The following is a 13207-nucleotide window of genomic DNA, read 5'->3' on the forward strand; positions in this document are numbered from 1 at the left end:
GCAAGCTAGCGTTCCTCCCTACTCAGGCAGCTTGCTGTGGGGCTAATGGCTCGCTGGGCTGAGCTGGTCGAGGCCCACAGTCGCTTCGCTGAGCTCCAACCTCCAACCCTCTGACTAACATAGTGTTCCTATTTTCAGTCCTCCGTGGCTGGGGGGGGATGTCCCTGGCATGGCATCTTCCTCCTTCAGCTCAGGAATGCACACGCAGGAGCAACCCTGTTCCCTGCTTTTCCCTGTCCAAGTCTCTTACAGTGGCTAACAATAGTCTCTACTGCCTCTCCTAGTTTGATTGGGTGATAGGCTTTAAAATGACGGCCCTGTCTGCAAATCTCAGCATGTCAGTTATCTGAACCTTTCGCCTGTGGTCCTGTGTATTTTCCATAACTGGAAACAGGAAGAAACATATGTAGAGTTTGTGTACGTTGCGGTGGCCCTGTGAAAGAGCCCATTGTGTGTGCGTTGCGGTGGCCCTGTGAAAGAGCCCATTGTGTGTGTGGGGGGGGGCAGCAGCAGGTGTCTTTGATTTGGCAGACCAGGCTGTGGAATTCCATGCCTCAGGAGCTGCACGGCCATCCTCTGATCTTCTACCGTAAAGTAGCCGACAGACAGGAAGTCACTTTACCTCCACTTCCTGTTTGCTCTCCTCACTCAGTTGGTCAGCTTCACACTGTTGTCACTAGTTACCACAGCCACCAAAATAGCTTGTTGGTCTTAATTTAAGCTTAGGTATAAGGTTACCAGTGTGTTTAAGGTTAGGTTTCAAATCAGATTTTAAGAAGAGAAATTGTCATGAGCGGAGTTTAGCCAGAATTATGACTTTGTGCCTGTGTTAACTATTGACGACCGCTTCACACACACGGCTGGGATATTTACTGTTAATGATAATAACACATTTCATTTGTAGAGCGCTTTTCATTTACAGACAGAAATCACAAATCTCTTTACATTGTGAGCAACCATGTTATCACCCTGTCAAAGAGCACCACATGCATGTCGTCAGGTTTCAGGATACAGTGTCTCAATGAGCCTGTCTTTATACCAGAGTTTGAAGGAGAAGAGCGAGAGAGAGGCTAGCTCACAGAAAAAGAACAAGGAGACTGTTAACAACAGATACTGAGGGCGCCAGTGGAGGGATGATTGTAGAGAGAGATGGGGGATGCTGCGAGGGAGGGAGGGAGGGAGGGGATAGTGTGATATGTGAAGGTAGTGATGTAGAGAGAGGAGGGGGAGGCTGGGATGGGGGGAGATGCGGGTGAGGAGAGGGACGAGGGGCTGCAGATGTGAGGGCTGTTAATCCCGGGCGGTTAATTGTGCGCTCCGGGATGGCATCTTGTCAGCAGAGATAAGTTGTCACGTTTTCCACTTGAGCTGAGACTAAACGATAGTCCAATAAGTTATGTCTGTCCTTGAGGCTGTCTGTTCTGTTCTGGGCAGCAGGCGCTACATCAGTGTGATAGGAGCTCGCTTCGTGCCAGCAGCCCCTCCCCCCCAACCCCACTGTCCACATCAGTCCCGCCGCCCACGCTGATATTGATGGGAACTGAATGTTATTTTATTCCGCCGCAAGTCACAGCTGTCAGCTCAGCGCATGAAAAGTGAAGCGTCTCGTGGCCTCCTAGCCTGAAATCCTGGGCCAGCCAAATGAATGGCAGCTTCATCCACTGACTGCTATGAATGGCTCCATAGAGCTGGACACATCCACACTCAGCTCCTGTATTACTGCTTCCCTAGCTGGACACATCCACACTCAGCCCCTGTATTACTGCTTCCCTAGCTGGACACATCCACACTCAGCTCCTGTATTACTGCTTCCCTAGCTGGACACATCCACACTCAGACCCTGTATTACTGCTTCCCTAGCTGGACACATCCACACTCAGCTCCTGTATTACTGCTTCCCTAGCTGGACACATCCACACTCAGCTCCTGTATTACTGCTTCCCTAGCTGGACACATCCACACTCAGCCCCTGTATTACTGCTTCCCTAGCTGGACACATCCACACTCAGCCCCTGTATTACTGCTTCCCTAGCTGGACACATCCACACTCAGCCCCTGTATTACTGCTTCCCTAGCTGGACACATCCACACTCAGCTCCTGTATTACTGCTTCCCTAGCTGGACACATCCACACTCAGCTCCTGTATTACTGCTTCCCTAGCTGGACACATCCACACTCAGCTCCTGTATTACTGCTTCCCTAGCTGGACACATCCACACTCAGACCCTGTATTACTGCTTCCCTAGCTGAACACAGCCACACTCAGCTCCTGTATTACTGCTTCCCTAGCTGGACACATCCACACTCAGCTCCTGTATTACTGCTTCCCTAGTTGGACACATCCACACACAGACCCTGTATTACTGCTTCCCTAGCTGGACACATCCACACTCAGACCCTGTATTACTGCTTCCCTAGCTGGACACAGCCACACACAAGATAATGAATTGACAAGGAAAGTATGAAGGGACATCTGTGATATGGTATGAAATTGACAATCATTACAATTGAAACAAATATACGCAACATGTCCATAGTCTAATTTTCACTAATGCTGATTATCAAGGGGGAGAGAGTTGGAAAGATTTTTCAAATACTGTGAGGAACTATTATAATAATTGGATGTAAAAAAATAAATATATGTGGACTTCGTTGACTTGCAGTGTGAGGTGAGGAAACTCACTCCTTTTTCTCCCCAATTTTGTGATCTCCAATTGTTAGTTAGTCTTGTCCCATTGTTGCAACTCGCCTACGGACTCGGGAGTGCCGAAGGTTGAGAACCATGCATCCTCTGAAACACAACCCTGCCAAGCCTCACTGCTTCTTGACACACTGATCGCTTAACTAGGAAACCAGCCGCACCAAAGTGTCGGAGGAAACACTGTACTGCCGGTGACTGAAGTCAGCGTGCATGCGCCCGGCCCGCCACAAGGAGTCGCTAGAGCGCGATGGGACAAGGACATCTAAGTCGACCAAACCCTCCCCTAACTCGGACGACGCTTGGCCAATTGTGTGCCGCCTCATGGGTCTCCCGGTCGCAGCCTGCTGCAACACAGCCTGGGATCGAACCCGGCTCTGTAGTGACACCTCTATCACTGCGATGCAGTGCCTTAGACCGCTGCGCCACTCGGGAGGCGAAGAAGCTCATCTTTATTAGTGTTGGTGAGTTAAGACTATCAGAAATCAGACATCCCCAAATGGGCCCTTTCCTTCATTGAACGTTTGCGAGAAGCAGGCCAGGTTTTTCTGTGCATGCTCAGGGGCGTGCAGTCTGTCAACATTAACAGGACAGAGAAACCAGACACATGCTCATTGCTCACATGGGGACAAATGATGGTATGAAATAAACCACAACTTGTTTCTCACAAGTGTAGCAGGTTGTGAGCTCTGCTAACAACGTTTCCACTCCGAGAGTGATAATGGTAAATTACTATAATTAATACATCCATTAACAGAAATGAATGTAACTAAATGACAGGGATAAACGGTAAATTGCTTGTTTTACAAACAGTAGGCTACCACGTGCATTCATAAGAGCATTGTGGGCCGTCTCTGTATAGCCCAGGCTACTATTCTACTTAGCGGGGATAGGAGGGCGTTCATTCTGTTTGGTGTCGCCGAGGGCGGGCTATGGACCAGGACCGGCCCTGATCAGCGTTGATTAGTCTATAAATGAAGAAAAGATTCTGTATCAAATGATACTGTACCATGCCAGGTTGGAGAGGATTGGCCAGTTGTCCGTTTGACAACATTAGCGCATTATAGGCCTCAGAGCCAGAACAACATTGTCCACTGCTGTTGAATAATGAATGAATAGTCAGACACATCCCCCAAAATGTAAAAGACATATTTATTTATTTACTAGCAAGCAATGAATATGTGCATTGAATAAAAGAAAGTCAACACATCAAAGTGCCATAGTCTATAGAGCTGAACACCCCCACGTCTAGCATAGCCTGTAGAGCTGAACACCCCCGCGTCTAGCGTAGTCTGTAGAGCTGAATACCCCCGAGTCTAGCGTAGTCTATAGAGCTGAACACCCCCGCATCTAGCGTAGTCTATAGAGCTGAACACCCCCGCATCTAGCGTAGTCTGTAGAGCTGAACACCCCCACGTCTAGCGTAGTCTACAGAGCTGAACACCCCCGCGTCTAGCGTAGTCTACAGAGCTGAACACCCCCGCGTCTAGCATAGTCTATAGAGCTGAACACCCCCGCGTCTAGCGTAGCCTATAGAGCTGAACACACCCGCGTCTAGCGTAGTCTACAGAGCTGAACACCCCCACGTCTAGCATAGTCTATAGAGCTGAACACCCCCACGTCTAGCGTAGTCTACAGAGCTGAACACCCCCACGTCTAGCGTAGTCTATAGAGCTGAACACCCCCACGTCTAGCGTAGTCTACAGAGCTGAACACCCCCACGTCTAGCGTAGTCTATAGAGCTGAACACCCCCACGTCTAGCGTAGTCTACAGAGCTGAACACCCCCACGTCTAGCGTAGTCTATAGAGCTGAACACCCCCACGTCTAGCGTAGTCTACAGAGCTGAACACCCCCACGTCTAGCATAGTCTACAGAGCTGAACACCCCCACGTCTAGCGTAGTCTACAGAGCTGAACACCCCCACGTCTAGCGTAGTCTACAGAGCTGAACACCCCCACGTCTAGCGTAGTCTATAGAGCTGAACACCCCCACGTCTAGCGTAGTCTATAGAGCTGAACACCCCCATGTCTAGCATAGTCTGTAGAGCTGAACACCCCCGCGTCTAGCATAGTCTATAGAGCTGAACACCCCCGCGTCTAGCATAGTCTGTAGAGCTGAACACCCACGCGTCTAGCGTAGTCTGTAGAGCTGAACACCCCCGCGTCTAGCGTAGTCTGTAGCGCTGAACACCCCCGCGTCTAGCGTAGCCTGTAGCGCTGAACACCCCCGCGTCTAGCGTAGCCTGTAGAGCTGAACACCCCCGCGTCTAGCGTAGCCTGTAGAGCTGAACACCCCCGCGTCTAGCGTAGCCTGTAGAGCTGAACACCCCCGCGTCTAGCGTAGCCTGTAGAGCTGAACACCCCCGCGTCTAGCGTAGCCTGTAGAGCTGAACACCCCCGCGTCTAGCGTAGCCTGTAGAGCTGAACACCCCCGCGTCTAGCGTAGCCTGTAGAGCTGAACACCCCCGCGTCTAGCGTAGCCTGTAGAGCTGAACACCCCCGCGTCTAGCGTAGCCTGTAGAGCTGAACACCCCCGCGTCTAGCGTAGCCTATAGAGCTGAACACCCCCGCGTCTAGCGTAGCCTATAGAGCTGAACACCCCCGCGTCTAGCGTAGCCTATAGAGCTGAACACCCCCGCGTCTAGCGTAGCCTATAGAGCTGAACACCCCCGCGTCTAGCGTAGCCTATAGAGCTGAACACCCCCGCGTCTAGCGTAGCCTATAGAGCTGAACACCCCCGCGTCTAGCGTAGCCTATAGAGCTGAACACCCCCGCGTCTAGCGTAGCCTATAGAGCTGAACACCCCCGCGTCTAGCGTAGTCTATAGAGCTGAACACCCCCGCGTCTAGCATTTTCATGAAAGTCTTTATCCATAACCATCAGTTACACGGTTATTCAATGACCTTCACAGCCCTAGTTGCTGTTTACTCTTGCGTACTCAACATATTTTCAAAAGTATTTCTGGTCCTTCATTGCTTCCATCTTCTTGTTGTCGAGAAGCAGTATTATCTAACGGTCTGTCTCTTTCCCTGCAGACACGGGTCTGGGAGAGTCTGTGTGCTCCAGCCCCTCCATCTCCAACACCACCAGCCCTAAGATGGACCCGCCCCCCTCGCCGCACGCCAACCGCAAGAAGCACCGGCGGAAGAAGAGCACCAGCAACTTCAAAGCCGACGGCCTCTCTGGTACTGCGGAAGGTAACGCCATCTCCCCTCCCCTCTCCGTTTTCCAGCCCTGGTCCGTCCGCTAAAACGCTCCCCCTAGCTAACGAGCACCTAGGCTATACACTAACTGGGTCCTAGGTGCTAAGCTGCTCTGCTATTGAATGAATGCGTCTGGAAAAGAATGGAGCAACAAACCTAGGAAGTACAAAACTATGATTAACCTATTGATTTTCGATAACTAATGATTGTCAACGATGGCTTAATATCTGACTTGTCTTACCCTTTAGCTGTCTTGGACCAGGTAACTCTTTTAAAGAGATTTTATTCCAATGATATTAAACCAGATAAATAAATGGTACATTAAATGAATGAAACAAGGCATTTGAATATGATAAGGCACCGTATGTTGCCGTAGGAACAGGTATGGGAAACGCAGCCATGTCTTCCCACGAGCCCCCTGACATCACTCTGCTTGTGGAAGGGGGTTCTCCATTCTTTTCTCTCATCCCTCCATTCCTCCTCTCGTTCTTTCTGTCTGTCAGTCAGATGTGTGTTTTCAGCACTGCTAATAGTAAACATGACATAGTACTCTGTCACAATGAATGGCACTGAATGGATTGCTTTTTAGCACACACGTTTACTTGTGGATACACAGGTTTATAGGCTCAAACACACTGATGCATCCTCACTCATGCGCACATACACACACACACACACACACACACACACACAAAACGTCACCCACCATTGTGAATGGGAGGGGAACAGATGCAGAGTTGGTAGCAGATGTGTGATGTAATGTGTAGCACTTCCATCAGAGGGAATCACGTGGCTGACAAGACAAGTGCCTGTCTTCTGTCCCTGTCTGGGGTCACTCCATCTCCTCTCCTGCTGGCTGGCTGGCTGGCTGGGACTGGGAGGAATACTGGAGCAGATAGACATTACTGGGAATGGGACATTATAATGTAGGGGGCTGAATGTGTAAGATATTTCACCTAGCTTGCAAATAGGCTATTTTTTGTAGGAAATTAATTAATTGAAAGTACTATGAGTGCTGCTCATGTGTGTTTATCTGAGGTGAGTGTTCTGACACCGTTGGAAATCATTGTAGCACCCAGCGTGCTTTATGAAACTACCAAAGGCGTCCAGCGACTGGTTCATATCTTCACTCTTGAAACTGATTTAATATTTGTCCAATCTCCTTCATAGTTAGAATGGGACTGGCAGTAGTAGCAGTAGTTTTTTGTATTTAATATTTTCGCCATCGTTTCCTATGACCGTAAAAGAGCTTCTGGACTTCAGAACAGCTATCGCTAACCTTGATTTGGACGAGGTGAAACTTATATTGATCATCCCGGACCAGGCACCAAAGCCCAGACACGAAGGAGGAGGAGACAGGCGCTGTAGAGGCCGGCGTGCAGGATACATGTACGAGACTATATCGGAGAGTGGATAAACCACCTCTACCCGCCGTGCTATTGGCGAACGTGCAATCACTGGAGAATAAACTGGATGAGCGCCGTTCGAGACTATCCTGTCAACCTGATCTGAAGAACTTTAATATCCTATGTTTCTCTGAGTCGTGGCTGAACAAGGACATGGTAAATATAAATCAAGGTTGTTTTTCTATACAGCGGCAGAACAGAGCAGTGGCATCGGGGAAGCTCAGGGGAGGTGGTGTCTCTTTCTTTCTTATCAACAGCTGGTGCGCAATCTCTAATATTAAGGAAGTCTCGAGGTTCTGCTCGCCTGAGTTAGAATACCACATGATAAGCTGTAGACCATACTATTTACCAAGAGAGTTTTCATCTGTCAAGCGAGCTAAATACCTTCTATGCTCGCTTCGAGGCAAGCAACACTAAACCATGAGTGCACCAGCTGTTCCGGATGACTGTGTGACCACGTTCTCCGTAGCCGAAGTAACACCTTTAAACTAGGGATGGACGACATATCGGTAAGCATATTGGAATCGGCCGATATTAGCTAGAAATACCAACATCGGCATCGGTCCGATGTCTAGTTTAACGCCGATGTGCAAAACTGGTGTCAAAGCTGACGTGCATACCTATATAACATAGGTATATGACGTAATGACGCAAAAAAAAATACAGTGCTGCACAGAGCAAAAGCAGAAAAATACTAAGTGTACACTTCCAACAACCAAACAAGTTCAAGTCGAGCAGTCATTTGAAAGAGTAAGAACATTTCAGCGAGACAACTTCTTTGTCGTGGGTGATGTTTGCCTTTCGCCCACTGGTCGAGCATCTCAAACCCCGGTAGGCGCTATTTTTCAGATGTTGCCCTACCGTAGTTACACAGTATTGTTGAAATCAACATCCATGAGCTACTTGCTATGGGCGTTACTGCTATTAGCTTCACGACTGACATTTGGACCAGCGATGTCAGCCCCATGAGCATGCTGAGTCTGACAGCACAGTGGGTCAACGAGGATTTCGTACTGAGGAAAGTCGTATTTCATGCTGATGAATGTGCTGCTTGTCATACCGCTGCTGCCGTTTCAATGGCATTTGAGAACATGTTTGAAACTTGGAAACATGAACACACTCCTAGCTCCATTCAAACAACTGACTGGAGAAATAAGCTCATCAACTGCGTCTGCAGCAGACGTGATACCCCTCTGTCATTGCATTGAAACGCCTGCTCAACAAAACTGCCGACATAGACCGTGGGGTTAAAACTTGCAAAAGTACTCTACAAGAGGCTGTCAACTCGCGATTCGGTGGCATTTTCTTGGAGCCTCTACTGTGTCGCCACCATGCTCGATGCTAGGTACAAGGACCGCTACTTCGATGCAGACAAGAATTAGGATTTTCCTGAAATGTTAGACACAGCTGGACAAGTTAGAAATGGACACAGTGACAGTGCGCACCGAGGAAGAGAGTCCACGGACAGACAGAGCTGAAACTTCACTGCTTGACATGTATGATGAAAAAGAATTAAACAGTACAGCAAGTAAGTGAAAGAAATAGGTTTTGATTATGTTTTACTGGTAATGGGGACATACGTAAATGCCAACTGTTTAACTGTGCTAGAATGCTTAAAAGTCCGCAAAAACTTAAGTATAGTTTTGTTTTGGCAAGGAAAATAGCAGATATCGGTTTTGTTTGGTTTTGACAAGGAAAATATCAGATATCGGTTTTGTTTTGGCAAGGAAAATATCAGATATCGGTATTGGCCAAAAATGTCATATCGGTGCATCCCTACTTTAAACAGGTTAGCATTCACAAGGCCGCAGGGTCAGGTGGATTACCAGGACAGGTACTCGGAGCATTCACAAGGCCGCAGTGTCAGGTGGATTACCAGGACAGGCATTCGCTGACCAGCTGGCAAGTGTCTAAACTTACCTTCATGTTTCAAGCAGGCCACCATAGTCCCTGTACTCAAGAACACCAAGGTAACCAGTCTAAATGACTATCGCCCTGTAGCATTCACATCTGTAGCCATGATATGCGCTGAAAGGCTGGTCATGGCTCACATCAAACCATCATCCCAGACACCATGAACCAATTCCAATTTGCATACCGCCCCAACAGATCCAGAGATGATGCAATTTCTATTACACTCCACACTGTCCTTTCTCACCTGGACAAAAGGAGCACCTACGTGAGAATGCTGTTTATTGACTGCAGCTCAGCGTTCAACACCATAGTCCACTGTCCACTCCAAGCTCATCACTATGCTAAGGACCCAAACACCTGCCTCTGCAACTGGATCCTGGATTTCCTGACGGGCTTGACGAGCTTGAAGTTCTTTGTCCACATCACTATGGAATTATCATGGTCCATGAAGAGAGCACAACAACGCCTCTTCCCCCTCAGGAGGCTGAACAGATTCTGCATAGCCCCTCAGATCCTCAAAAGGTTCTACAAGCTGTACCATTGAGAGCATCTTGACTGGCTGCATCACCTCTTGATATGGCAACTGCTTGGCATCCGGCAAGCGGTACCAATGCACCAAGTCTGGATCCAACAGGACCCTGAACAGCTTCTACCCCCAAGCCATAAGACTGCTAAATATTTAATCTGGGTAGATAAATAGTTAACCAATAGCTATCTGCATTGACCAATTTTATACAAACTCTTTTGACTCATCATACGCTGCTGTTACAGTTTATTATCATCCTGTTGTCACTTTCTCTACCTATATATACATATCTACCTCAATTACCTCGTACCCCTGCACATTGACTCCCTACTGGTACCCTGTGTATATAACCAAGTTATCATTGGCTCGGTACTGGTACCCCGTGTATATAGCCAAGTAATCGTTACTCATTGTGGATGAATTCCTTGTGTTACACACTTTATTAAAAAAAATGTTTGAGGTGGAGCATGCTTCCTTCATACCCCCAACTCAGCACACTTTTCCCGAAGGCCGAGCATTGTGAGACGCTCCCCCAGCCAGCCGGCCTCTGTGCAGCCCCTTCGCCCCATTCGTCAGCGGGGCACTTAAGTGAAATATTATAAATAATCCACCGTATTGAAATCTTTTATCAGCTGTGGCACTTTCATTATTCAATAAGCGATTAGTAACAGTCTCCCAATTTAGCCATTAAGCACCACGCGACAGCGTGGGGCCTCTCTACGCCTGTCACACCACGACCCAGATGAAGTATCAGCCTGTCACACACACCCGTTATTCATGAGGTGAGGGGCCGGGGCGCGCCGCCCTCTGCTCCACACTGGTCCGTCCGCACCCTCACCGCTCCTTCTCCTTTAGACCAGGTAGGGCCACAGTGAGGTTATACGTCACTCTGACTATCTCTCCATGTCTCTCTCTTTCCTCCATGTCTCTCTCTTTCCTATCTCCTCTCTCTCTCCATGTCTCTCTCCTCTCTACATATCTCTCTCTCTCTCCATGTCGTCTCTCTCCCTCTCATCTCTCTTTCCTCTCGCTCTCTCTCCTCTTTCCATGTCTCTCTCATCTCTCCTTGTCTCTCTTTCGTCTCTCCTGGTCTCTTTCCTCTCTCGTCTCTCCTTCTCACCATGTCTCTCTTTCCTCTCTCTTTCTCTTTCATCTATCTGGTCTCCATCTCCATGTCGCTCTCTCTGTTTTCTATTTCTCTTTTCTTCTGTTTTCTTTCTCCTTCAGATGTTAGTAAATTTACATTAAAAAAATCTACAATTGATATTAAATTATACTCACCCTGCTTTCCGTGTGTGCATGTGCATGCACACTCGTGTGTGTGTGTGTGTGTGTGAACTGAAAGGGCTACTTCAGTTAACACAATGCCTGGAAGTCTGTTAGCATGCTAGCGGTTACCATAGACTTCCAGTCATTGTGCCAACGCTAGTTAGCAACGTCCTTCAAACTGCACGCAGGCACCTAAAAATGGTATCCACAACTTCATTGGACTCTGGGGAAGTAGATAAAGGGCTTAATTGCCAACATCCTGAAGTATCCATTTAAGGTTGTGAGGAAACAGCAGGATTCCTATATGGCTAAAACAGGGAATCCTTTTATTTCTAATGAAAAGCTACTTGCTCCCTCCCTCCCTCTCTTCTCCCTCCCCCTTCCTCCCTCCCTCTCTTCTCCCTCTCTCCCTAAAACAAAGATGCCACTCATCCTCTTCCTTTCTTCCTGCCACCCCCCCTCCCCCACATGCTTGACGCGTGGAGACCCCCCAATCTCTACCCCTCCATCCCTCTCCTCCCCCATCCCTCTCCTCCCCCCTTTCCTCTCTTTCACAGCCACCTGTATCAGGTGTATCACTCCTTCCCTGTGTGCTCCGTCGATCACAGCCCCACAATTAACTGCCTCTCTGTAAGAGCACCTCGTTAGTTCGTTGCCTAGCACCCCCTGGTTACATACACTACAGCGCGGGTTCCGGCTCCTCGCTGCGCGGGACCTTTGAAAGGTGATCTGACCGCGAGCCTGCTGGAGATACCAAAGTTGGCCCTCAGATTCGAGACTGGCGACATGAAAGCCTCCCTGTGGCCCTCCTCAGATGGGAGACAGGGATCATGAAGCGCCCCTTTGGCCCCTTTGAGATGGGAGGTGGAGATGGGGCCTCACACAGCGCAGCAGACCAGCTGCAGGTCCCTCCCTCCTGGAGTGAGAAAGAGGCATTCCTGGAGAGGAGATGGATGTTAGTCAGTCAGGACAAAACGCTCTCTATGATCTGGTATGCGATCAAAGGATCAGGTGATTAGATAGCAGACTGTGTGATTGGGGGATTCATTCCACACAGGTTGTTAAAGAGAGCAGAAGTGGGTGTGGTCTGGGTTGTGACTGAAGCATCTTGATGCATCTATCATTTAGCCCTTAGAGGGTAGGTGGGTCTGCTGAAACGCTTTGGCCATTTCCCTAAAATGGAAGATAATTAAGGTCACTTTGTAGCCATAGAGGTACAGCAGGTGTGACACTAAAGGTCAACTTGTTAAAGGTCCCAGGTGGTCTTTCCCATGCAGAAGACCCTCATTTGTTGGATGTACAAAGGACCCAAATATTTTAGACGTCACACACACACACACACACACACACACACACACACACACTGCAGTGTGTGGGTGCAGATGTAAATGACTTGAACAGATATTGGGGTATTTCTTTGTGATTGCTCCAGGTTCCTGTGTGTGGGAAAATAGCGCCTTGAAGGACAATAAGGCCGAGGCTCGTACAAGCATTCTAACATTTAAACCTCACACACCCATTACCGGAATGTTCCCTTTTCCTGTGCTGTCGTGGGGGACCGGTGAATACATGTACTTTCTCTTCTGATATCGTTGTGTAGCAAATGTTCTTCGTAGCCTCGGGGGATGTTGGGAAAATAACAGTAGCGTGGGGGGGGGCTGTGAGGGTTCAGGGGCGAGACGCGAGGGGGAATAAGTGTGTATTTAGAGTGGAGTATGTACCTCATTATAGAAGGTGAAAGCAGAAGTCACATAGTCTAGGACCTGAACACCTTCAGTGGGAGAGAGGAACATTTTACCCCTCTGCCCCCCTCTGATAACCTTTTCTTAGCTTGGATTTGTTTTACATCTATTTTCTAAACCAGTTCTATTCGACTTGTTCTATATATTTTTTGAGTTTCCATTCTGTGCACATGCCACTGCCAGGTTGTCATGGTAAATTAGAAGTCTCTGTGAATGATATTAAGGCAGTACTGTTCAGCTTCAACTGTTCCTGTGTGGCTTCTACTGCTGACTTGTGATTTGTCACTGCAACTCACCTTAGCCCCTCCCACACAAGTCCATGCCCAGCCCATGACTCCTCCTACTTACTTTAGTGTTGCTGGTTGATTACACCTGACTCCTCCTCCTCTAGTGTTGCTGGTTGATTACAGCTGACTCCTCCTCTAGTGTTGCTGGTTGATTACAGCT

At 48.5% G+C, this 13207-nt stretch overlaps 1 protein-coding gene across 1 annotated transcript in view; it reads left to right on the forward strand.

Annotated features, from left to right (window-relative positions):
* The window catches only part of LOC129844746 (arf-GAP with GTPase, ANK repeat and PH domain-containing protein 1-like), a 131686-nt gene that overhangs the window by 60688 nt on the left and 57791 nt on the right, over positions 1-13207 (forward strand). The window contains exon 9 of the mRNA XM_055912830.1: positions 5736-5885. Coding sequence (XP_055768805.1) covers positions 5736-5885 — 150 coding nt within the window. The remainder of the gene's footprint in view (positions 1-5735; positions 5886-13207) is intronic.

Source organism: Salvelinus fontinalis, unplaced genomic scaffold, assembly GCF_029448725.1.
Source record: "Salvelinus fontinalis isolate EN_2023a unplaced genomic scaffold, ASM2944872v1 scaffold_0221, whole genome shotgun sequence".
Taxonomy (NCBI): Eukaryota; Metazoa; Chordata; class Actinopteri; order Salmoniformes; family Salmonidae; genus Salvelinus; species Salvelinus fontinalis.